The sequence below is a fragment of the Gymnodraco acuticeps genome, unplaced genomic scaffold (assembly GCF_902827175.1).
Source record: "Gymnodraco acuticeps unplaced genomic scaffold, fGymAcu1.1, whole genome shotgun sequence".
Classification (NCBI taxonomy): domain Eukaryota; kingdom Metazoa; phylum Chordata; class Actinopteri; order Perciformes; family Bathydraconidae; genus Gymnodraco; species Gymnodraco acuticeps.
Window position 1 is genome coordinate 812,833 of NW_022989819.1, and position 25,621 is coordinate 838,453.

At 40.6% G+C, this 25,621-nt stretch overlaps 1 protein-coding gene across 6 annotated transcripts in view; it reads left to right on the plus strand.

Moving 5' to 3' along the window:
- Positions 1-616: 616 nt before the first annotated feature.
- map7d1a (MAP7 domain containing 1a) overlaps positions 617-25,621 on the plus strand; it is a 40,718-nt gene continuing 15,713 nt past the window's right edge. For 2 of the 6 annotated variants that reach the window (XM_034232932.1, XM_034232939.1), the window contains exons 1-4: positions 617-1,022; positions 18,237-18,440; positions 21,517-21,585; positions 22,334-22,354. In XM_034232932.1, coding sequence (XP_034088823.1) covers positions 953-1,022; positions 18,237-18,440; positions 21,517-21,585; positions 22,334-22,354 — 364 coding nt within the window. In that variant the 5' untranslated portion in view covers positions 617-952. The remainder of the gene's footprint in view (positions 1,023-18,236; positions 18,441-21,516; positions 21,586-22,333; positions 22,355-25,621) is intronic. The other 4 variants (XM_034232927.1, XM_034232952.1, XM_034232948.1 and 1 more) reach the window with 3 other exon arrangements.

Below are 25,621 nucleotides of genomic sequence, written 5' to 3' on the forward strand. Positions count from 1 at the left end.
GCATTTCAACATACACACAGCAGACATTACACACATACATTTCAAACATGCCTGTAGGCTAGAGAGTAATACTTGTTCTGCTGACACATTGCATAACTTTTGAATGTTAAACTTTCAACAAAAGTAGGATACAGACAGTGATTTGATGCATTTATCTTTGAGATACTAACATCTCAACTTCTTCCCATGCTAAATCAAACTGAAAAGAACAGCTTGGTGTAGGATGTCCTGGACAAACGTCTACTTAATGCAATTTAGACTATTGTTGCAGACAATATAACAAGCAAACTGGTCAAATGTATGCTTTTCAAGGGGAAGATTTATAATGAATGTGAACTATGAACTGGCTGGGTGTGAGAGCATTGTAGTTCTTTTGTAGGTGTGGAGGAACCGATTAAAACAGAGGGGAACAAGTATTCTTTTCACATACAATATCTGTTTATATCAATGCAGTCTTCCATAATATAATAATGTAAGCAAGCCAGTAGTTAGTAATTGCTGTAACCGTCTTCCACAATGTCTATTCTAGTTAGTATTGACTATGTATGCTAAAGGTATGTCCCGCTCCCCCCTCTCGGTAATGGTACAGTCCGACTCTGATGCCAGTGAGGGACCATACGTGCGAGCAGAGCATCAGCTGTGGTGTGTCGGAGAGTGAGAAACTTCCCTCACTCCTCCTCCTCTGCTTTCTTTCTCCTAAATTCCCCTCGACACCTTTTTATGTAACTTCTCTCAGCGGCAGCCACCAGTGCCTCCATTAACAGGCGGATACTGGCTGTGTTTTTGTTTTTTGTGTCGTATCGTTGGTTTATCCGGACGCTTTGGACAGGTTTCCTGCCGGTTCGTTCAGGACTTCGGGTGCAGCTGGAGCGACTCCACCAAGTTTCTCCCCCATTCTGCCTGAGGAATGATAGCACTGCTGGAGAGGAAGAGCCGAAACTCGCATGTTTGAATGAACAAAAGAACAGAAAGCGAGGATATTGCAGCCGAAATGGAGGAACTTACCCTACAAGGAGCAACATGTAAGTCTTATTTCACTGTAGTTACATTTAACAATAGTTGAATCTGGAAAAAGAGGACACGAGTGCATTGTCATTCATGTCCTTTGTCACATTGTAACAAACATGTTGTGTCTTACTAGTTAACTCACAGTTGCCTGGCTCATTGAGAGGTTGATAAACAGTGTTGCGGTTAGGATAAATGAAGAGTGTTCCGGGATGCATTTATCTGATGCATTATGAATAATCCATTAGGAGGTGCGGATGCAGACAGTCCACACACCATAAAGCTAATGCAACCTTGCTGTTGTCCACAAGCTTAACACCAAAACCTCAAATCAGCTTTTAATCTGAGTGACACTGAAGTATTAATAATGATGAAGAACAGTTTGCTGACCGATTTGACGAGGAAACAGAACACCGGTTTATAAACTGATCACTGATTGCTGTCTCTTACAGAAAATGTTGCCATTTCTTTGCACTGAGCTCAGCCTTCAGGGTTATAACAACACAATTTGCACTAGATGAGGTAATCTGACTTTGACCACCCCATCCCCCTCCGTATGTTTAGCTCACTACTAACATGATGCAGTTATAGGCGCTCTTACATCCCTTCCACTCTCCTCTTTGCTGCTACTTTACCTGAGGCTGTTGTAGCACAGGTGCAGTCATACAGCTGGTGCAGAGATGCATCAACAACAAACTAATGTTGATGTGATGCTCAGTATCAAAGTGCAGAATATAAAGTCTAACTCACACTCCGGCCAAATCTGGTTGAGTTACAGTTTTATATGTGCAATTACAAAAATGTGATCCTGTGATCAAGGCCAATGCCAAGTCTGCTCCACCCATTAACAACACATGTCTCAGTTTGAGACTAAATGAAATACCCATGGTGGAAACCTGCCAAGTTGTTCCTACACCCAACATTGGTTCAGAAGTTCGACTCTCCATGCAGGCATTGTGTAATGACAAGCATCTAGAAATAGAAGAGGACACACAATGTGACCTCCTCCTTCTGACAACACCAAACTTCCTTCCTGCTGACAGGGGGCTTCGTGGAGGGAGGTCAGCTTGTTTTGGCTCTGCATCAAGCAGCAAGAGAGACCGTCTCCACCCCTTTTCGTGGGAATCTTGACCCGTCGACTGTAATTTCTTTAAAACAGCCATGTTCTAAATAACATAACATATAAAGCGGGGAGGGGCTGTCAGTGTTGTGACTCATGGCAGAGGCACTGACATGGCTCTTGTTTCATGTCATGTAGAGAATGTCAGCTAGACCGTTTACTGAAAATTGTCAAAAGGTGTTTTTATCAGTGGTCAAAAGGTGTTTTTATCAGTGGTCAAAAGGTGTTTTTATCAGTGGTCAAAAGGTGTTTTTATCAGTGGTCAAAAGGTGTTTTTATCAGTGGTCAAAAAGGTGTTTTTATCAGTGGTCAAAAGGTGTTTTTATCAGTGGTCAAAAGGTGTTTTTATCAGTGGTCAAAAGGTGTTTTTATCAGTGGTCAAAAGGTGTTTTTATCAGTGGTCAAAAGGTGTTTTTATCAGTGGTCAAATGGTCATCAGCGTTCCAACACTCGTTGTGTGTACCTCAAAGATCAACCTTTGTCTCCAGCTGGGTGTTTCCCCCAGCTGTACTATGTTATAATGACATTCTGAATATCCCTTTATCTCATTATTTGCTCTTGACGAAGATTTTAAACTTTTTACAATACCAGGGCATTATGCACATATTACAAAGCGGAAGGAAGAGTGCATCCCATCACTACACATCTCTGTTAAAAGACATGTTTTCTTGAATATTCTTCACCTTTGAAGACATTTCAGGCATTAGAGGAAGCTAACTGGAGCTGCTGAGAGCCAGGCCCAGCATCGGGGAAATCTGCTGTCAGGATGTATGGAGAAGATCTTCTAATCCCTCTTTTCTTAATGCAGGCTTTCTTCTGTCCGTGCTCTCCACTCTGCCACTCTGTTATGTCGCACTCTTTAATCTCCGTACCTGAACAGATAAGCTGCGACCAGCTGAGAGGAATAGAAACTTTCCTTTTTCCTTCTTAAGATGTTCCTTTTCTTACATAATAAGACACTCTAGGCGTATATAACACTGCTCATATTTTTTTATTTCTTAAATCAGGATGTGTAGAAGAGGCTATGTTTTATATTGTTAATTTGCCATTATGCAAACTTGCTTTTTTCAACAATAAAAATACTTCACCACGGCAATATTGCGGATATAGAACCTCAGCAGACTGACATGGGAACATATCACAGTGTAGGTTGTCTATCGTGTGGGATATGGGAGAATCCTGCAGCTTTTGTTTTCAAGCCTTCACTGTAATGAACAGAAACAGCTACACATATTCAACTGCAGAATTTGTTATGTAATCTGGCACATACATGCAACCGCGTCCCATTTTTGGAGAGAGGGCTGTGTGTCTTTTGTAAATAAGCAGTTGGCAGGATCCCATGGGTCCTCCTAGATTCACTGACTTGTGACGAAACCTGATAACGGCACAAACGAACATTGTTTTTGCTCAGGATTAGTTATGAGCAATGCACTGGTTAAGTGTTTGCTGAGAGGTTCTACAGAAATAGATTTCGTATGTAAGTGACGTCTGAATGTTAATGAAAATTGAATGTGAGCGGGGTTATTTACTTCCATGGAGTGCAAAATTGTTGCACACCTTCAGTAACTCTATAGATATGAGTCTTTCTGTACAGGTCAAGCAACACTCTTGGTTTTGCCAACAAGATGTACTGTTCTCTGGGCTGGAAGATTTGAAGCTTCGAGACATTTATCCAGAGACATTTAGCATTTGAATATCTCTGTGTCAAATGGAAGAAATCTTCACACAAATTATTCCCGCTGTTTTTTAATCTCATTCATATAACTGGTTGGTGAACACAAAGGGAGACCAACCAATGTGTGGGCTCCATCCTGCATAATTCATTTAATTCAGTGTTTGTTGCTGCAATCAGAAATGACTGTCAGTCAAATGGCTTTTCAAGGCAAGCATGGCTAAAAGGATTAAAGTGGCAAATTGAAAATCCACAGTTACCACACCCTTTCAACTTTTCTTTTACTGTGTAGATTAATTGATTATTCGTCTTAAGCCATTTCAGGCAGTGTTGTTGGTATAGGAGACTGGGAGCTTCCCAGTTCCTGCATGTTCAGATTTGTTCAAAGCCCACATTCAGCACATTTTATAGAAGGGACTTGCCTTGTACCTTGAAGAAAGAAGGGGAAAGAAACATCTGAGTCGCAAAGAATCGACTGAAGTCATGCCATCACTGCTGCGGTGTGGTCTGCTTGAAACTACAGTGCTGTTTTAGACAGTCACATTTTTCAGTCGTTTTGGCTCCTCTGTACTACAGCTCATTAGATTACAAATAAAACACTTGGGCTGAAGAGCTGAGTTTCAGCTTTCAGGATGTTTGAGGGTTTTAGGCTGTTCATATTAGATTAAACTGTGTTGATGACAGTCCTAGAACTGCAGTCCCATTCACTCAGTATTTTAAAGTGGAAATAAAACGCATAGTCACTGTTCTATTCAAATCCAATATTTTTTAATACAGAGCTAAAACTCATGTCACTGACCATTACCCAACGCAGACAAGTGATATGCAAGCATGTTCATATCACTCGTGCTTATAACGAGATGATATTGTGTATAAATAAGACTTCATATTGGATTATGCACATATTTGCAAGCTTTTTTGCATACATATGTGTATTGCCGGAATCATTATGTAAAGCCCTACATAAGGGAGGATCCTACTTTCCTGTTCAGTCCGAGGAAATATGAAATGCAAACGAGAGAAGACTGAAGTTATATACTAGAAACAGACGAACACCAGAAGAAGGTGACATGCACAGGTGAATACAAATGATTGAACTGCCTTCTCCATATTTCAACTCCCCACATAAAGGAGGCATCATGTCAGTGCCGCTCCACTTTGTAGCACCCAGATGATGTAAATCACACCGCCCAGACACTGAGCTCTCATGAGGTAGTTTAGATCTCTAAACCAGCACTCTGGAAAGGCTAATAATGTAGAGAGCCTTCCCATTAACCCACACTCAAAGTGAGCTAACTCTCAAGCCTCTGCATTATTAACTAAATGGCTACTGTGAGAAGTCAATGTGTGCATGCATCTTCTGAGGTGTGTGAGGTCCTTTAACAACTATAGTGTTTACTCTGAAAACATGGATTAAGTTAGGATTAGAGTTGAACTTGTCTACCCTTGAACCACCGCTAACCAACTCAAACCACATGGTAGCTCCAACGAGTAATGTTTGCGTGGTTCTGCCATAATGTACGTTTTGTCTCGTGTCGCTCAAATGCTGATGAATCTCATGTTCTCTATGACTTGTTCATTATGCATTGTGATGCTGACTATAGTCATTCACTCACTTTCTATAGACCGATATACACGTGTAATTAGTCACACTGAAAATGACCGGGGGCTACAGTCGCCTCTAAAATAGGCCAAAGACATTTGTAACTTCAGATTTTCCCCAAAGAACGTGTCTGGCTTTTTAAAAAATGCGTTTGAAAAATGTATTAGTGATGTATGACCTGTTTTCATCTCTTCAGCTCCTTTGGTCTTTTCCTTTATAACAAGACCATTTGATATTTAATACAGTAGATCATTCAGAAAGCCTTGACTTATCAAGGACCACCTGTGATCACTTTGAACTGAGGGACTATTGTAAGTGTGTGTTATCAAATGTGTTTGGTGCAAAACATATTACCTCTCCGAATAGCCCAGTCGGCACGAAAGGGATTCAAAGAGTAGCGGGATATTTTCGGATGCTTTGGTTTTTATATGGATATGAGATTTAAGTTCTAAGTGAGCGTAAGATGTGCTGTTGGGCAGATGCTGTTACCTTTTAGACAGTTCCAAGCTAGCTAGATGTTAGGGCTGCTCAATTAATCATATTTTAATGGCAATTACGATTTTGGCTTGCAACGATTATGAAAACAACATAATCGAAATAAAACGATTTTATTTTATTTATTTATTTTTAATTGGTTTTTCAGTTGAATTATACTTAAAGTTCAGGGTAATCAACTGTTAAAAACATACTGTACATACTTTTTTCAATAAATGGATGTTTTCAAAGTAAATAGATAATCGTTTTTAATAATCGTGATATGAATTATTGACCCAATTAATCGAGATTATGATTTTTGCCATAATCGAGCGGCCCCTACTATATGTTACTGCCTGTTTCCAGTCTTTATGCCAAACTAAGATGACTTGTTTCTCAATAAACTCTTAACATGCAAGCGAGTAAGCAAAATCCCCAAATGACAAACTATTCCGTTAATAATTTAAATGGCCAGATTCATTCAAAGACAAACTAACAGATCAACACATTGACTGCACTACAACATGATAGGGATGCTCCGATCGATCGGTCACCGATCGAGATCGACCGATACTCACTCTCTACCGATCGATCGGTGCTCTCTAAACATGCCGATCGCATGACGTAAAATACATGACACTTTTCTCTGTGTGCGGCAAAACAAGCTCGCCAAAATGGCTTCACCGGTCTGGCAGTATTTCAAGGTGTCCGAAAAAGACAGTAAAATAGCGGAATGCAACGTGTGTGAAGCAGAAATCCTGCAGCTCCGCCCGCCGGACCGGTGAGCGGAGCAAAACACACAAGAGTTAGACCTACTTAGCTATTTGATCTACCTCTGGAACAAGCTAAACTAGTTATTATAAATATATTTATTTTTCACTGTCGGGTCACTCATTACTGGATCAGTGAGCTGCATGAGATACTGACAGGCTGTCAGGAGAGGGAGAGGAAAAGAGAGCGCTTCCGCTCATTTCTCTCGTGTTATTATCCAAAGTGAATGTCAACTTGAATAATGTACATCATTTGAATGTAATAATTAAGTTGATTGTTGTTTGTGGAAGCTCCAGTGAATGAGCCCCATTAACTGAGTTTAAACATCACTTTTAATGGAAGATTTAAAGTGATGTTTAAATCTTCCATTTAGGCCCCGCCTACTTGATCGGATCGGTATCGATCGGCCGATACGGATTCCGGCGATCGGCCCTGAAATTGGCGATCGGAGCATCCCTACAACATGATGAAGCCAGATAGATGTGAAGGTTGTTCAAATCATTGGAACATGGAAAGGAACGGCTTATTTTGTTCACTTTACGCAAATGAAATAGTTTTACATAATGCATTAAATACAAATAGAGATTGAGACAGTGGGACAATAATGAAAAGGGTAGAATAAAGGATTTTGGTCCAAGATCCAAGATGCTGCAGCAGCGAAACATGCCGTTCTTACTTCTAATCTCTGCTCTTTTTTTATAAAACATGAGAAGCCCATGAAATCTTTACATGTGCTATTTGGGAGGAATCTGTTTTCCTTACCCTTTCTGTCTTTATTCTTCACTGTGTCACACGAAAGGAAGGCCTCCATGCAGTGTTTTAGCCTAAACATAGTCAGCTGTACTGCCCTTCGCCCTGGGACATTAGAGGAAGGACAAGAGGAGGGAAGTCTGGATTTGGACCATGTCGCTTGTTCCTTCCACCTCCACCAAGTCTGTAAATATCCCAGTCTGGCTGCTCTGCGTTACAGTTACTGTCACCAGACCTATCGGCTAATATTAGACCAGTCCCTGTTCAGCTAAAGGGCATTTAACACTTTGATCTCATGACACATTCCCTGGCAGGTGTACCATAGACATATGTCTCCATCTATTGTGTGACCCATTTAATTTGAGTTAATATGCCTGGTTTCTAAGATATGTTAAGATCAAGGCATATAGGACATGTCTTGTTGTCGATGGGTTGGAACTCAGGGAGTGAGGGTGAACATTTGGCATCGTCATAGTCACCTATGATTATGAAACCTATGATTGGACCCTGCAGCCAGCAGAGAGGTTCTGGGTTTTTGAGTGGGGAGACACAAATCCAGTTAATGATAACTGTTGGGTGTAATTGTATGTTGAACAGACACACAATTACAGCATGGGCCTCATTTTTTTTGCTTAAGGCAATGTTTACGAAAACAACCATATTGAAGCAAAATGACAAACAACAGCTCTGTTAGCTACCTCAGACAAGGACGGACACACACACACACACACACACACATACACATACACATACACATACACACACACATACATACATACATACATACATACACACACACACATAACGTATACATCGCTTCAGGGGATATTACATTGATTTACATGCATATCCTGGAGACTTATCCTAACCGTAACCATAACAACACATGCCTAACCCTAATCCTAAACCTAACCAAGTCTTCACCCTAAAATTAATGATTCCCCTTATGGGGACCTCCATTTTGTCCCCATAAGGGCGGCGAGTCCCCACACGTGACTATGTAAACAGATTTAGGTCCCCACAAGTATAGTAATGCTAGACCACACACACACACACACACACACACACATACACACACACACACACACACACACACACACACTCACACTCCTTTGCACCAGATTTATCGTCATTTTTGCAACATAGTGTTACATTCTGTAGTCCTGTACAAAAACGAAATTAAACTAGGTCAATAGGGGATTAGTAATGCTTTGCAGTTGCATTGCTTAACATTCATCATTGGTTGAGTGCTTACCTGGCTAATCAAAGGACATTGAATCCCATTGTTTGTATGCAGAATATTTCAGTTGATCATGTTGCTTTTAAGCATCTGTGAAACATTGTTATTTTTGTCAAGCAAAGTCGGCATATTTTGAGGAAACTAACTAGCCTTACTTTTAAATCAAAGGGTTTAAATCTTATTCTGACAACAGTTGGTCCTTGATAGAGCCCCAGTAAACCCCACCATTGAGACCAGTGACAATTAGATCATGCTGTCACTTCCCAACCCCCAAAGGGGATATGAAAAAGGTTGCCAGGAGCGACTGTCTGGTATGTCTGTATACCCATTCCAGTTATGAATGGCAACTTGTGCGGCCCAGACATCCCTCTTCGTCCTGTGATGTCATTGAGAAAAGCTTGAATGTGTCTGTCCTTGACACAGCCACTGGCCCGGCTGTCTAGGATACTTACAGTATGCATTTATGTTGGAGCATGTTCGTAGCCGCAGCAGAAGCAGGGTCCCAGGGGAGCTGCTGCTGCTAGGTCAGATAAACGGAGGCTTTCATCAGCGCGGGGGCTTCGGTGCTTACGCCGCTGCAGGAGAGAGCAGCAGCAGCAGCTAAATGCCAGGCATTGTTTCAGCCCGGACCAGGTGATAGGATGGAAGCTGTAGCCGTCACTGACAGAGATCGGTATTCATCGGTCGATTGGCATGCAGTGAAGGGATGCAGTCGTTCTGAGTGACTTCAACTATGTTGTTTGTTGTGCAGAAGTACTGTTGACATTTATTATGAATCAGAAATCAGCTGTAGCCCGATGAGACGCTTCATCAGTCTGACTCAGATATCCTCGACCCGTTCTTAATTCATCCGGCCTGCAATCGATTAGTCTTTTGAAAAAGAATGATGTGCAACTATTTGAAGAACTGATGAGTGGTTCAAATCAATGTTGTTGAATGTGGTGTTCATGCGATGGTACATTGAAAAAGTTTAGGTTGTTGGACTATTCATCAAACAAAGAAATGCTTGAAGATTTCTTTTTTAATTCCGGAAGTTGCTGTTGACCTTCTTCAAAGTATTAATATTGTTAAATCAAGTAAATAAGTAGTCCAACCAACAAAAGACAAGTCATGTGTTTTCTCAGTTGTATCATAACATCATCTCAGTGGCTTTTCAATCAATCAATCATTTTGATAAGCAATTAATAATTGAAGTAGTTGGAGCCCTTCGCTTTCAGCTTCTGATTTGTGAGGTCTACTTTTCTATTTTTTATTCAGCTGTTCAATTTTAACTGTCTACTTTCTCTCATGATCACTTTTCAAAACATTTTGTACATCAAAAGTACTACTTTGAAACCTAATGAGTAGAATAATGTATAATTTAAAAGGATCATTTTAAGCCCTAGTTAAAAGTAGCTTGGTGTTATTAAAGTGTGGTTTGTGTGCTTAATTTAATGATGTTTATCTCCGCCCCCCTCTAAAGTTGTAGACCTCAGTTATTTTCACATCTAATGAAAACTTTGCTCTTTAAACACACACACGCAGGGCCTGGTTTGGCACACAGTCAGTGCTTGTTGTTTACACTGCGCTTCCTGTGTGTCTGGGCCCCCTTGCCCTCTTACATCATCCCGTTGGGTGCAGGAGGGACACAACGGGGTGAAGGGGCGACGGGTTAGAGGGGTAAGCGATGAGGTAGTTCATTCGTCCTCTGGCCCATCCCAAATGAGATGCAGATCTATTCTCTGTGTGTTTCCAGAGTTCCTCTTTTCTTTTTACGGGTTGCCGCCCTTTTCCCTTTCCACTCTTTTCATTTCCCATTCTGGGTCCCCACACTGTTTCCTCGCCTCTTGTTTGCCTCATTTCCATTTTTCAAGAGAATGTGCTGCATTTCCTCCCTGCTCACCAAGATTGTTTGTAAGATTAGGCCTACTTAGATTTAGCATTTAGTATGAATGATTGCATTATAAAAAAAATTATGTGCAATATATATATGCTGTTAATAACTGTGCAATATATACCTGGCTGCTAAATCCTAAGAACTGTTACAGGATGTGTATTTTGTAAATTGTGTAACTTTTTATTTTTAATATATTTTTTATTATATCCTATATTTTTATTTTGCTTTAATACTTTTTAATGCATGTACCATATGTAACATGTAACATTAAGCTGTCTGTGGCTTTTTTTCTGCTGTAACAACGTACATTTCCCCTCTGTGGGACTAACAAAGGTATTCTGATTATGCTTGTTGGTGGTAGGGCTGCTCGATTATGGCAAAAATCATAATCTCGATTATTTGGGTCAATAATTGTAATTGCGATTATTAAATGCAATTATTCATTGACTTTGAAAACATCCATTTATTGGAGAAAAAAATGTGAACAGTATGTTTTTAACAGTAGATTACCCTGAACTTTAAGTAGAATTCAACTGAAAGACCAAACATTTTTTATTATTATTATACATCTTTTTAAAAAAATTGTAATAATAAAAAGATAATAGTTTTATTTCGATTACGTTCTTTTCGTAATCGTTGCAAGCCATAATCGTAATCGCGATTTAAAATACGATTAATTTAGCAGCCCTAGTTGGTGGTCTTTGCATTCACTACTTAGCATCGTCTCATGTCTTTGGTAGGAGACGGTTGTGCTTAAGAGAGAAGCTCTTAGCTTCATAAATATTCAATGTCATGCCCTATATTTTGTACTCTGCACTGCATCTTGGCGAGACATTGGCGGTCCTCTGGATGTTGCATTGGGAATGAGCAGCAGTTGTGAGTTGTATCCATTATGACACATCACTATCATACCATCAAGATCATTTTAAATCCTCTTTGTATTTACTTCACACTGCTTGTTCTTGTGTCGAGCGGTTTCACAATGATGTTGCTTTTTGGAGCTCGTCTCACCCGAAAGTATCCTCCCTGAGCTGTGCACACACTATCATAAGAATGTGGTGTCATAGTCTGCTGGTTCTGTCATACAGTGAGTCATGTGTTTTGCTGTGCTGTGGCAGACACAAGCTTTTCTTACCCTGACTCTGTGTCCTGTGAGGTGGAATGATCAGGTAGAAAAATAGCAGCAGGTTATATTGTCTGAACCTTTAGTCTGTATAGCTGTGTGTCGATAAAAGTGCTTCCTATTATTTTGCCTCATGCTGTTCCAAGGACATATCCTCCCGTATATGCTTCCTTATGCATTCTTTAAACAAATGTATGTCTTATTTCTTGGACATACATATTCATACCCTTCCTAAGATAATTAACGGCAAAGGCTCTGGTGCCCTCCCTGCAGTTTGGGGGGTGATTAAGTCTTTTGAAGTGGCACTGGGGCAGAAGTGTGGCTATTTATAACCTGCTCTAACAAAATAATATGCTGTGAAATTGGATTTGAGATAAATCACATTTTGTGTGGCAGAATTACCAGTTGTCCCAGTTTTAACGCGGCTCTTTACTCACAGTGTCATCAGCCTAACTGTAAAGTACCATATCCCTTTGTGCTTGCGCTCTGAAAGTGAATGTGCAATGAGCTTTGCAGAGCCTGGGGTATTTTCCCAAGCCAACATTTGAAATTGCAGACCAATTTTTAACCTGACATGCTTCTCACTGGGAAATGTGCTGTGAATCTGTGCTAATTACCTGCTGATTCTCAACCTGCCATTCTGCTCCCACACTGTGCTCATGGATGCATGCAAACACCCACTTCAGCAGGGGTTCCTTTACCATTTCTGCTTACTTTTACATATATCTTATTCCATTGTATCCTTTTGCATTTAAAAGGGCTCGACTGAGTGCCTGAGGCTTTGTTTAAAACCTAGAGGGGCCCCATAAAGAGACATTATGGGGTTAACCAAGCAGTGGTGCAAGGTGACAGTGTGATGTTCAATCAATGTTCACGCACAGCATGGAAAGATCCTGAACCTCCTCTGACCCACTTTGAGAGGGCTCAAAGCTGTCGCATACCCCTCTTCTATAGGAAGATAAAACAAAGCAACCATGCGATGACATCACTGCTTTTAGCGGCTCTACATGTTGAGTTACTTACTACCCTCATATTAGTACAATCTCGTACTAATACAAAGCTTGACAATAAGGATTGCCAAGTAAATTAAGCAACCACTCAGGTAAAACCTTTTTTAACACATCCCTTTTCCTGGAGCTGGTGATAGAAGTAGCTAAGGAATTAACCGTGAAAACCTTCAAAGTCCCTCAAAATAAATGTTAGCAGTGTTTGTCCTGTGTTTCTCCTTTGCCTTCTAACAATAAGCTCCAGCAAAGTGTTTTTCCATGTTCAGGCTTGATGGAGACTCAAGCGTCTCTGGGGAAGTAGGTATGCATTGGATTATGAATATGAATAATGTAAGTGATGCTACAAAAGGGTGGCCTAATGGCTTTTGGCTGGAGTCGTCCCCTCTTTATTGCCTCTGGGAGGCTGGAGTGTAAATATGGAAAGAAGGTGATACAAGTGTTACACTGATAGACCCCTCTGCCTTAGGGTCGTATTAATATAGTAATGGACTTAGGTTTATAGCCCTGTTTCTGTAATCAAATCAAATCAAGTTTTATTTATATAGCACATTTATAAACGATTTTTGGTCGAGCCAAAGTGCTGTACATATAATAAAAATAGCCTACAGTAGAGACACTTTACAGCAAATACAACAGCACAGATTGTTCAGAATATCAGTATGAGAAAACGACACCCTCTGTCCTTAGACCCTCACATCGTACAAGGACAAACTTCCAGAGAAAACCCACAGTTTAAAGGGAAAAATGGGAGAAACCTCAGGGAGAGCAACAGAGGAGGGATCCCTCTCCCAGTACGGACAGACGTGCAATAGATGCCGTGTGTAAATCGAAGAGATAATACATTTGACAGCATATAGACCGAATGTTAGGAAATGCATGTGTCTGTAATAAGAAGATTAATCCACGAGGATGTCAGCTACAATCCTGAGGAAGCCATCAGGGAGGCAGCATGGCGAGACCCAAGACAGGACCGCAGAGACAGGTTCAGCCACGACCCGAAGTCCACGACTTAATCCAGAACTCAGGATAGAGGATCCAAGACACAGGACTACAGCAAGAGGATCAGCCTCGACTCCGGATCCCGGCGTAGATATAGATACAAAACAAGAAAAAATATTTGGCTGGGTTAATCGGAACAAGAGAATACACAGACACAGACAGAGAGGGGAAAGGTCATTGGATAAAAGTTATTCTTGATAACTCTCTAAAAAGATCTCATGAACTTCCTCACTCAATCTATCAAGACCCGAGCAGTTCTATTAGATATAGGATAAGAAACAGAGATAGGGAGCACAACAACCTATCTCTTCGTCAGATGCACTCCCCCGCTTATCTAAGCGACTCTGTACCCCGTTACCCTCTACAAGGCCATAGACCAGCAGAGGGAAAATGGGGTGTGTGTAAGGGTAAGGATTTTTAGGAATAAACCGCAAGGGTCTAAAGGGAAAAAATATGAAATATAAGGTACTATATTTTAAGTAATCCTATCTACTATTCCTATATTTGAATAATGTATAAACTATTTAAAAAATACTTTATGAAATCCTATGTTATGTTATAAATATTAAAATAAAGAACTAAATGAATAACTAAATAAATGAATAAATAATCAAGGCTTTTATTGTCATGTGTACATAGCTACAGTGTAGTTATGACAATGAAAATCTTAGGTCACAGGCTCCTCCAACAGTGCAACACATTAGGCGCTTTCACACCAAGTACTTTGCCGTACTTAGTTCATCAGAACTCTTTAGTTCTGATGAACTAAAGAGCAGATCGCGTTCACACCGGAATAAGTCCCTGGGGGAGGATTAGGCAAATGAAGCCCCTGACGTCACTTCTTCTTCTTCTGCTTTGGGTTTACTGGCAGGCCGCAAACAACTTTACGGCGTATACTGCCGCCCAAAGTCCCCGGCTGGAAGTCCCCGGAGTTGGGGACTGGCTTCAGTAGAAGCTGCTGGGACTCCCAGCAGCTTCTACTGAAGCCTTCCGAGTAAATCGCCTGAAACGCCGACACCTCCTCATCTCCACCACTCCCATGTTTTATTTTGTGTTGCCATAAGTTAGTCTCTCTGCGTTTCTGCGCTGGGCTAATGCTAATGCTAATAATGCTAATGCGAGCAAATAAAATGGCGACTTCACAAAACGTTTTGGGAGTTTTACGGGGCGTGGTTTGCAATCCGCCCAGCCAATCAGAAATGGGAACCTTTTTCTCCCATGAAAGTAGACTGAAAAGGTTCTCATGAACTAAGTTCTAGTTCCGTTTTTTTTTGGTGTGAACGCACATTTTCTGAACTATATCGGAACTATACTGGGAAAAGTACTCCGGTGTGAAAGCGCCTAATAGAACAGATACAATAGTACAAGTAAATAAAAATAAAATAGAATATAATAGAAACAGAATGATTACAGACATAAACACTTTGTTACATGCAAACTAGATTATGTTATCAGCTTGTCTGAAGTATTGCTCATCGTGTTTTTCTCCGTGACGTGACAACAGGCAGACCTCAGAGTTCATGGAGTCCTGAACAGATTTGGTCATTGCATTCTGTAAATCTGTGCAAATATTACTTAAGTATTCTCCTCAAATCCCACATGACAATGTCCCAATCTTGTTTGCTGTAAGAGGTCACTGTGTACACTTGATTCTGTAATCAGGTTTCCAAATATACTCGTCCCCATCACTATGTCAGCCCAGGGCAGGCACAAGTCCCCGAATCAGAGCCACTAAACTTAGCAAACTCATTTGTTCTTTTATGCTGAAGTAGCTCCATGGAGGTTTCCTGTAAACAAACAAGTCATGTTTACATTCTGTGTTCCTCATCTTGTAATTGTCGAGGTCTGAAAATGTGTTGAATGTATTCATTTTCCCAGAAACAATTTCGGTTTTCTATTCCAAATTGTGCTTTGTTTACGCCCTTGTTTTCTGTCTTTCAGTCTTCTTACTCCCTGCCTTTGTTGCCACATTGTTGGGGCCTGTGAAACATACCGGCACTTCACAGGGTACCTTTAAGTACAGACTGAGGTTGAAACTAATTCAGGAATGATTTGTTAAATATTTAATCAATTATGTCGTCAGAAAATAACTACGAACATTTATGATGATCAAAAATTATTGTTTATCAAGCAAAAATGCCAAATATGCACAGGTTGCTGAATCTGAAAGGTTATCATTTGCTGCTTTTTGTATCCAAGTAAGTTCATTTTCTTTAGATGTTGGACTGTAGGTTGGATAAAGTGTATTTGAAGAACTCACCTTGGGCTTTGGAAACTCATGGCAGTCTTTTAAAGATTTATTTACAACTTATTTTGCAGTTTATTTAGCTCAGATTCTATGATTATTTTCCATTTAACTTTCCTTCCTGTATCGTACACTCTGTTCTCCCAGCGGTCTCGTAGCCCAGACAGTCGGGGACTGCATCAATCAGCCCTTGTTTGGGTCCCTTGCTACGCAGCAGCAGTCCTCTCCCTCAGCTCCCATCCCATTTTCCTCCAGAGAGCTTCAGGTTTCATTGGTATTCATAGACAGTGCCACCAACATAGCAGAGTATGTTACATTCCCATTCTCTCCATCATTGACAGCATAGATCACAGTGATTGTCTGACCAGTCGCCCACAGTGCTGACAGAGAGCTTATTTTCCGTAGCTCGACTTCTCCGGTGCATGAGGAACTTTCACTGAATGTATGTGAAGCAAGACAAAACCCATCTGTCAGAACTGCACTTTCTCTCATCTCATGGATTTCTCATGGATTTCCATTTCATGGAATCCTCAGGGATTTGTAAAAATAAATGGTATGAAATGATACATACAGAGCAAAGACTTGTATGAGGCATCACCTGGGCAGTAGCCCAAGCATAACGTTTTCTTAGTAAGGATTTGCTCAGTAACATGGAAAGATATGTCAGCAGTTTAACAGGATTACTTTTTAATGGAGTTAGCTGCAAACCCTGGGTGCTGTGATGTTTTTAAAATGTAAACTATTTTAATTCAAATGTAACTCCTGAATACATTACTGGCCCCTGCTCACACTCCCCACAAAGTCCTGTTACAGAACTGCACCTCCTCTGCTTTCTGTTTATCTCACTACATTCCCCCTCCTTTCTCCCCTCCTCTCGCTGTCATTGCAGTGTTTTGGCCGCTGTCCCGTTGCCATGAAGAGACCTCAACAATGCCCCCTCTCTGTCAAAGCACATCGCTGCCCGAGGAATGCTTGTTTAATAGTGGCATGCTTCGGCAGGGGAAACACAATGTCTCCCAGCTGCACTGGTTTATAGACTCATACTGCTGTTCCCTCTGATAATCAGGCTGCGTCCAATTCAGCCTCATCAGTATCCATTTGTTTTGCCATGAAACCTGATATCACACTGAATATTACTAAGCTTTGTAGTTGTCGAAGCGAGATGTTGACCAGTTTATTTGGCATCAGCATATCTTTCTCTCGAGAGCAAACAAAAAAGTTTTGCATGTTGTTCTCAAGAAGATATTTATGGCTTAACAGGCACAGTTGCATACTCTATAGAAAGCTATACTCAATTGTCTTTTAAGTTGCACGGCATTGGTCTCGCTGCTCATTGGTTCTCTTCTATGCAAACTGTTGAGTAGTGCAGCATTTGAAGAGTAAATCTTCCGTGCGTTCACTGCCTCAGTGTGACAGCCCCCTACTGTCTGTGTTGTTTTTAGCCAAAGTCTGAATAATTGACAGCGTGTTGCCCCAGTGTTTACCTTCAGAGACTATGCAGAAGAAACCGTACTCCAACATGGGTGTACAGGGAGCGCAGGGGTACAGTGCTGAGTGGACAAAGCCAAGAGTCCCTCCCATGAGGGCCTTTGTCTGGCCGTCAAAGCCTGGGCAAACTAATGTTTGAGTAGGAGATTCAAGTTTAGCAGCGTGCCAAATGTGAGTCATGGTGCTGTGAGTGAAGCTGCTGTCCCAACAAACTAACCCAGCTATTCTTTTATTAAAACAACCTGAACAGGCTCCCATCAAGTAGTTTTCATCAAAAAGAAGTGGGACTATTTCTGGGAAGATGATCACTCTGATTTATTTGACTAATCAATTCATTTCATCTTAATAAAATCACCAGGATGCCAAAAAGCAATCACTGTGCTTTGTTCCGCCAGGGAGTCAGGGCATTTGCTCAGGTCAGTCTGTCGCGCAGAGTACAAAATGGTATTAGGCGTAGAGTTTGAGGGGGCCGACTTAAGGCTTATTATCTTGTGCTTCTGAGTAAATGATGTAATCCCTGCAGCAGATAATGTTGCTTAACAACTGAAAGACACATTGTACAGAAACACAGGAGCTTAGATTGTTTATTTTGAGGTGGTCTGTTTCATTATGTGTCACAGTGCTAACGTGAGTTATTAAAATGAGCAACTTCTAAAAGAAAACTGTATCCACCTAGTAGCCACAGACTCCACCCCGCACACTTGATACATCTATGGCGGAAGTTTACGTCACCCACACGAAAATACTTCACAGGCCTTGTTGTGAAAGGAATGAAGACTGACTGGTTGGCTTCTGTCTCTGCGCTTGTCTCACCTTTTACCCTGACTCACTTGTTTTTGTTCCGTGTCTTTCTCTTTCAACAGCTCCCCTCTCAGATCTCAACACAAACCCAACCAGGCCTGACCCGGAGGGCGAGAGCAGCCCCCCGATGATGGACACAGAGAGAATGGAGTCTCCGGTTAAGAAAGAAACAGACCCTAGATTGACTACCCCGACAAAATCTGACGTCATCCCTCGAACACCTGGGTCACCTGCGTCTCCTATGTCCAGGTTGAAAAGTCCTAAAGGTAAATAGAAATGTCTCTACTTGTTTGACTCCGATACAGATCAGGTGTTTAAAGTTTCAAGCTACATTTGGCCTGACAAGAAGCAGTGCTCTTATAACGATGCATTTACATCTGCAATGGGATTGAGTTAGGTCTGGTCTCTTGAGGTAAAGTAATGCTTCAGTATCTGAGGTATAGTGACCACATGCTTTCAGGCGTGAAGCCAAATCCAAAGAGTTGCTGCAGTTGTTAGAAAAAGCATGGAACAGAAGCTGTGAGAAACTCTCTGCTTTGGGCTCCAAGATTTTAGTCTAGAATACAATTTGTTTATGGACAAATGAGCTTTCTCTGAAAGTGGATAGCTAATACTGCAACACAGTGGTCTGTAATTAAAGGTGGGCTTAATGACTAGCCAAGTGTCCATTTAGTTTGACCTGTCTGTTGCACCCTAGCCTTTCCAAAATGCCATCACTTAAAGTCCTTGGAGCCTCTAGCTAGCGGCCCATGCAAACTCTAAGGAGCATGTTTGAGGGGTTTTGGAGTTTAAGCCTCTTTTCTCTGTCCCCTTTATTCTTTATCCATTAATCCATTCAGTGTGGTCATGGTCTTTAGTCCCTTAGAGAGAGGTGATGTGGATAACCCCCCCCCCAATAACTCCCAATACTTCCAGTTTGGAATGCTATCAATACTTTTATGATATACTGTTGTATTTGTCTGGTCTAATTAAGAGAGATATGCAATAAGTCCTTATTCTGCTGATTCCAAAGTTGACCTACATTTCCCTTTTGTCCTTCCAAGTTCATTTTCCAATTGTAAAGCGATTTACTTGTGAGGTTTTACACAGCCCAGCGCAGTATAATGAAGATTAAAAGCACGTTGTTGCCCCTAATTAGTAAATTCTAGGAAAGGTCTGCTAAGGTATTTTGCCACATTTCAAACATTGCTTTGTGATAGCAGAGACTTGTTTGTGTCCATGAGAACCTGCTCTTGTTGTTGGAGTCATTGAAAATGTGAAAATTAAAGAAATATTTTTCTTTATTATATCTTAACCGTGTCTATTGAATTTGCCCAGGAGAGTTGTACGTCACATTATACAGTGTACCCTGCACTGCTCCTATTGTACTGCAATTTAGAGGAATTACACAGAGCTGTCATTTTGAGTGTGTGCACAGTCTGGAGCCCAAACACTGCACCTCACAGTATTTACTGGGCCAGTCTGTTTTTGTCTCGAAACCTTTGTGCATGTGACGTTATGATTAACATGGTGGTGAGTTACAAACAGGAGCACATCACACCCGTGCACATGGGCCACTGTCCTATAAATATCAAGTGGGTCAGAGGTTTTTCTTAGGGAGAGCTGCATGGCAGATTGTTTTCTTGTTTGTGAATCACGCCTAAGACATCGCTGAAGGATGAGTTCCTTTGTTTGATGTTGAACATCTGGTCTGAGAAGATTGAGGGGGATGATGAAGCATGAAGGCTCAAGAAAGATCAAGCCCGTAACCAGTGTTATTGGTTGTAGTACAATACACTGAATATACCATATATGATTTAACATGGTAGATACATGTTTTTTTGAGTTAACCCTTTTCAAGCTCATTTAATTTGTTTGGGCTGCAGAAATAAGTTGAAATAGTTTACAGGACTTGCATAAATGGGGAAACACTTTTATAAAAGCATGCTTTGGTTATAACATTTGTGGCTGATTTTGATTAAAATCTACTTTTTAAAGATTCAGAAATGTTCGAAAACTTGCTGAAACTAGACGTGTGGAGGATACAAATTCCACACGTCTAGTTTCAGCAATTTTTTCTACTGAATGAAATATTTGTGTCAACTTTAGTAGTAAATATTTATTTGTATATATTCTTTGGAGGGTGAACAAAAGGCAGAGTTCACCTTTGTCAAGTCAAAATGAACCGGAACCTGTTATCACCGAAGGTTGCATTTTGAATTCTTGAAATGCTACAGTTCAGTGTTTGATTGCATTGCTGTTCCCTAATGAGTGGATCCATTGCGTAGGAATGTAATGTGTGAGCTGTGAGCACACCTCAGGGATGTCACAGAGGGAAGAGATATATGTAAGTGCCCCCCTGCAATCATAACATATCACATTCAAACATACACCCACCCACATACATATGGCATAGGAGATACTGTATATGGGCCCTGCCACATGCTGCAGCTTTTATTTGGATAAGATCATATTTCATAAGAATTTTTTCCCCAAGCAGTTGTAATTTGTGCCTTTTTCCAATCCAGAGAATAAGTCACACAACGTCATGCTTTGCTGAACATCAGTGGAGAACATGTTGACATTGCCACTTTCCTGTCATTGTCTTGTGGCATGCATTTCCTACTGGTGACATTTAACAGTTAAAAGCTTCTGTCCTGCTGATTTGCAGCTTTGAAGAAAAAGTGTATTCTTATATTTATGTTTGTCGGTGGGCAGGAATCACTGTGGACTCAGGTCGGTTTTGAGTTGAGGGCGATTGGAAAGGCAACATAGATACGTTTTAAAAACATATTTTAGTAGCTTTCTGGGAGTTAAGTAGCTCATGTGTTAAATGGGTATATGTATTCGTATGCCCCTGAATTGAATTGATTCTATATTGTATTCCAAACAATGGATATCATACTGTATCTGTGGTAACACTTACAGCCCTAGTATACTATTCCCTATTCTCTTTTCACCCCATAGTAGTTATGTAGCTTTGTGGTAACATAAGTCATCCTCAAGGACTGATTCCAATTAGGGTGAGCTTAACTAACCGGCTTTAATTTAGTTCTTTGTAAGAGCTTTTTAATCTTTTTAATTGCTCATTTATATGGAAGTATGTCATGAATCTCACTCGGTGAGGCAAAACATCCTCAGATATTGAATTTCTCTCAGGATGTGATGGTGTTGCAGATCATATGGTACTCTGTTGTTTTTGACCCGCTAGGAAACATGAAGATATGTAAAGATGTGTTAACTATTCCAAATCAAATGCTGTGTGATCTGATGTGGCTAAATGAATTGGACTTGATGTAAGTTTGCAGTATGACTCTTACACATCCTCTTCTTATTTTTCCTTCCCCATCCATCTCTTCCCAGACATCATGAAGTCAGAGGACAGGCAGAAGCTTGCCAAGGAGCGGAGAGAGGAGAAGGCCAAATATCTTGGTAAGTGGAAACTTTGGGTGGAAGGAGAAGTGTGTTTAAAAGGAAGAGAGCTCCCCCTAGTGTTGGGGTGAAAGTGGTTGTTTTACAGCTGCAGTTGTATTTCTACTGTGCTGCTAAAGGCTGCAGATGGCATGCACACACATAGCACAGAGAGAATAAAATGGTAGTTTGGGCTAGTGCACAAAAGTGACTGAAATCTGAAAAATCCAAACCTCAAATGTTATACAAGACGAGCGAGCTTCCAATTTCTACATGGATGCTGAATTTCAATAAGCTGTGTCTAAATGTTTGCTTTTGATATGCTTGTTTGACACATTATTGCAGTATCCTGGACCAACATATATTTATACACTTAAATGGAGATATTCCTCACATTGACTAAGATCACATTATTTTATCCAATTGAGTTAATAAAGTGAACTATTTTTGCAACTTTTTGCTGTGTGAGGAAAATCTCATGACTTTAAAATCTGTTTAGTCATCACAGCAAAGCACATTTGATCCCAACTTGAATTGATGTAGTTATATCAATTGGTGCAAACGTTCCTTTAGTGCCTTTCCCTTGAGCGTCTTCTTAACACGGCTGTACTCTTTTGCACCAGATGATATTGCATCTCTCTGCCCAAGTCTTTATTTTCTGTTGAACACGCGGCTGTCACTTTGTCACCTGGCCACACGCTGGTCGTGCACTGCTTTGCATGTCTGACAGTTGCCTCTGCCTTCTCTCTCACTCCTTTCCCTCCTGCAGACGAGCTCAGCATGTTACAAGGTAAGCCACTCACCTATATGTATGTGGTGGTGGTGGTGGTGACCCATTTTAATCATTGTGTTACATTTGGATGTCTCCGTTTGATTAGGTTTAGTAGTTATAACTAGAGTTGGGCAATAAACCTTAGCACCAATATACAGATATTTGGATCAATTACCAAACTTGCTTATGTCGGTATTTTTGTTAATGTCTTTCCATAATTGCTGTAAGATGCATTTGTTAAAAAACACATTCATTGTCATGCTTTGGCCCCCTCTCTCCTTAATACCACCTTTTTTTAAATAGCAAAGCAGCAGGTAAAATAACGAGTATTCATTAGTTAGGCGAAGTTGTTGCTTATTCATAATATAAGCTTAGAGACCAGATATTGCATACTTGCTGTAATCAGTGAGCCCCTATAGAGTGCCACAGTGACGCGTCCTAAAACCCGGAAGTAAGTTAGCATTTTACCACTTCCGGTTCCTTCGACAAAAACAAATGCAATTTCTCCATAGGATTTTGGAAAATAGCTCAAAATAAGGTCTGTGGTTGAGACACATTGAAGAGACAGATCACGTTTTGTTCAGCCGGATAATATCCACATGTCTACCCTACTTTTATAATTTTCTAATCATAAATCTAATCGATAGATTTATGATCGATAGATATATGATTAGAAAATTATAAAAGTTTTAGTTCCGTGTTTTAGGACGCATCACTGTGGCACTCTATAGAAGACCACACACATGTTAAAACGTTAAAAAAAGTAAATAAATTGAGTCACAATATTGAGTTATGTTAATATTGCCCAGCTCTAGGTTTCATTCATTTAATCCCCTTGGTGTTCCTTCCTTCAAAATCATGAACATCATGGTGGTTTATTTTTTTAATCATACAAATGTCCACTAATTGCAACCTTTTTTCTCTCTTAACATCATTGGAGTGTCTGTAAGATGAATCATCTAAACATAGACGTAACCATCATTTATCTGTTCATACATGTTATATGATGTTATTAAGCAATAGGGACTAATCTCAGAAAGAAAAGAAGTGTGCCCGGAGATTGAACTTTGAACGTTTCAACTTCATCCACATGTTCCATCTGCAGCCACCACAGAACTCCTTGGATTTTATGTTTAAAGATAACACGTTTGAACCAAATGCTGCAAAGCTACTATGATTACTATCTAACTGAAGAAATTGGAGGTTTAAAGACATCCAGTTTTATACTGGCTGCGAACTTACATCCAAACCACTTTATATTGCCAAACACAAAATCACACAGTTCAGAATGTTCTGAAATAGGAAAGAAAATGTATTTGTTCACTTGTTTAGACACTAAACTTTGGCTTGACTAAAGTATTTTCACAATTGTTTGCACAGATGTTTCTACTGTGTATCTATGGTAGTCTCACTAAAATAGATTCCAAAAGTTATTGTTTACCTCAGAGTTTGGGTAAAAATGGTTAATAGAGTCAAAACATAATATATAGAGTTTAATTGGGTTTACTCAAAGTTATATGAACATTTCCAGAGACACTTAAGGTCACATTATTTATATGTTCTATATTATAATGTACAATAGCTGCCCACTGCTCCTAGTACTAGACTCCTGGTACTAGGATGGGTTAAATGCAGAGAACACATTTCACTGTGTGCTCTGCGACTATTAAAGGTCCCATGTCATGGCCATTTCTACTGATCATAATTCCATTGTTGAGGTCTACTAGAATAGATTTATATTGTTCAATGTTCCAAACTCACATTGGTTTCTCATACAGCATCTCTGTATAGTATGTGTATTCACTCTCTGTCCTAAACGGCTTGTTGGAGCTCCTGCCCCTCCCTCCCTGTGAGCCCAGCGAGACACAGCGAAACCCAGCCCGAAACCAGCCCGAGCGCACACACACACCCGCAGCCTGGCTGGGAGTTTGTGTGTGTGCTCACTCACAGCCTCGCCGCGTCCCGCCGTCTCAGGCTGAGAAATCGGCGGAGCTGCAGCTGAGAAAAGATTGAGTGTGTGCGGATTGGTCCAAATGGACGCTGACTTAACGTAACGGCTCTGCGGACGTAAAGTAACGACTGGACGAATCCGGAGCCGTTACGTTACGTTACTATACCCAGGAAGAAAAATGAGGTGTTGTGGGGCAGCATAGAGAGGTCTTTTCTGTGTTAGAGTTTTACTCGCTACAGGGTGTACTTTGAGGGTTTGTGACTCTGCACACCGTTTACATGCATAAAAAGCTACATAACACACAAGGGGACGGGTAATAACCGGAAAAGCATGACATGGGACCTTTACAGAGGGTTTCATACCTCCGATTCTATCTATCTATTATTATTATTACTATCATTATCATATTTCTGCATAAAACAGAATTAACTCATCATAATGACATCCAGTTTATCCTCCAATTACACAGATTTCTTTAAACTCGTACATTGAGCAATGCCTCATTGTGTAATCCAGCGCTGTACTGGACAGCAGTGAGATGAGTTTGACACACTTCAGCGTGGATCAGTCTAATTGGGCGATCACTGGGGCACGCCAGATGGCACGGGTCGGATCTAATACACTCAGTCAGACCAGGATATAAGACGAGATCCTGCCAAAGCTTGTGTTTACAATATCAGCTTTAAAGAAATCCTGGTCAGTAAGACTTGGCTTATCAACGATCACCTGTGGTATAAATAGTTTAGTCGTAAAAGTGGTCAAATTAGAAACAGCCTTATATATTTTGGTACATTAGTGCGAAGCTTTGGAGGACATGTATCAGTGAACTGGCTGCGACTGCACAGTTCCTGCCTTGACAGTCTAGTGGGATGATATAAATACTTAATGTACCCGGGACAGAGCAGCACTCTGCTTATGGCTATTTCATCATCTTACTATAGTTGGTCCCGATACTACTTGTCAGCACTGATCACTGTCTGAAGAAACTTGAGGAGTGCATTTTTAAAGCGATGCTAGTTTAAGATATTCAGGATTGGACATCTGTTTATCAACACCCTGGTATAGATGCATAAATGACTGATGAAACATGGCGCTGAAATTATTTAGACTTCCTCTCTTAAGCCCCAAAGCACCCAAACAATTTCTACCTAATTTTCCTCTCTTCAACCAGCACTCACGAAAAAGTTGAAGGAGTACAATTCAAGTATTCAAGCAGCGAGTGTCAAAATGTAAAAAGGGAAATGTTGTGGATGTTGACAACAGTAATCCATCCCAACCTTCAATATTGCATGTGTGTGCAGTGGAAGCAGTTTCCTCCTCCCTCTGCTCTCATC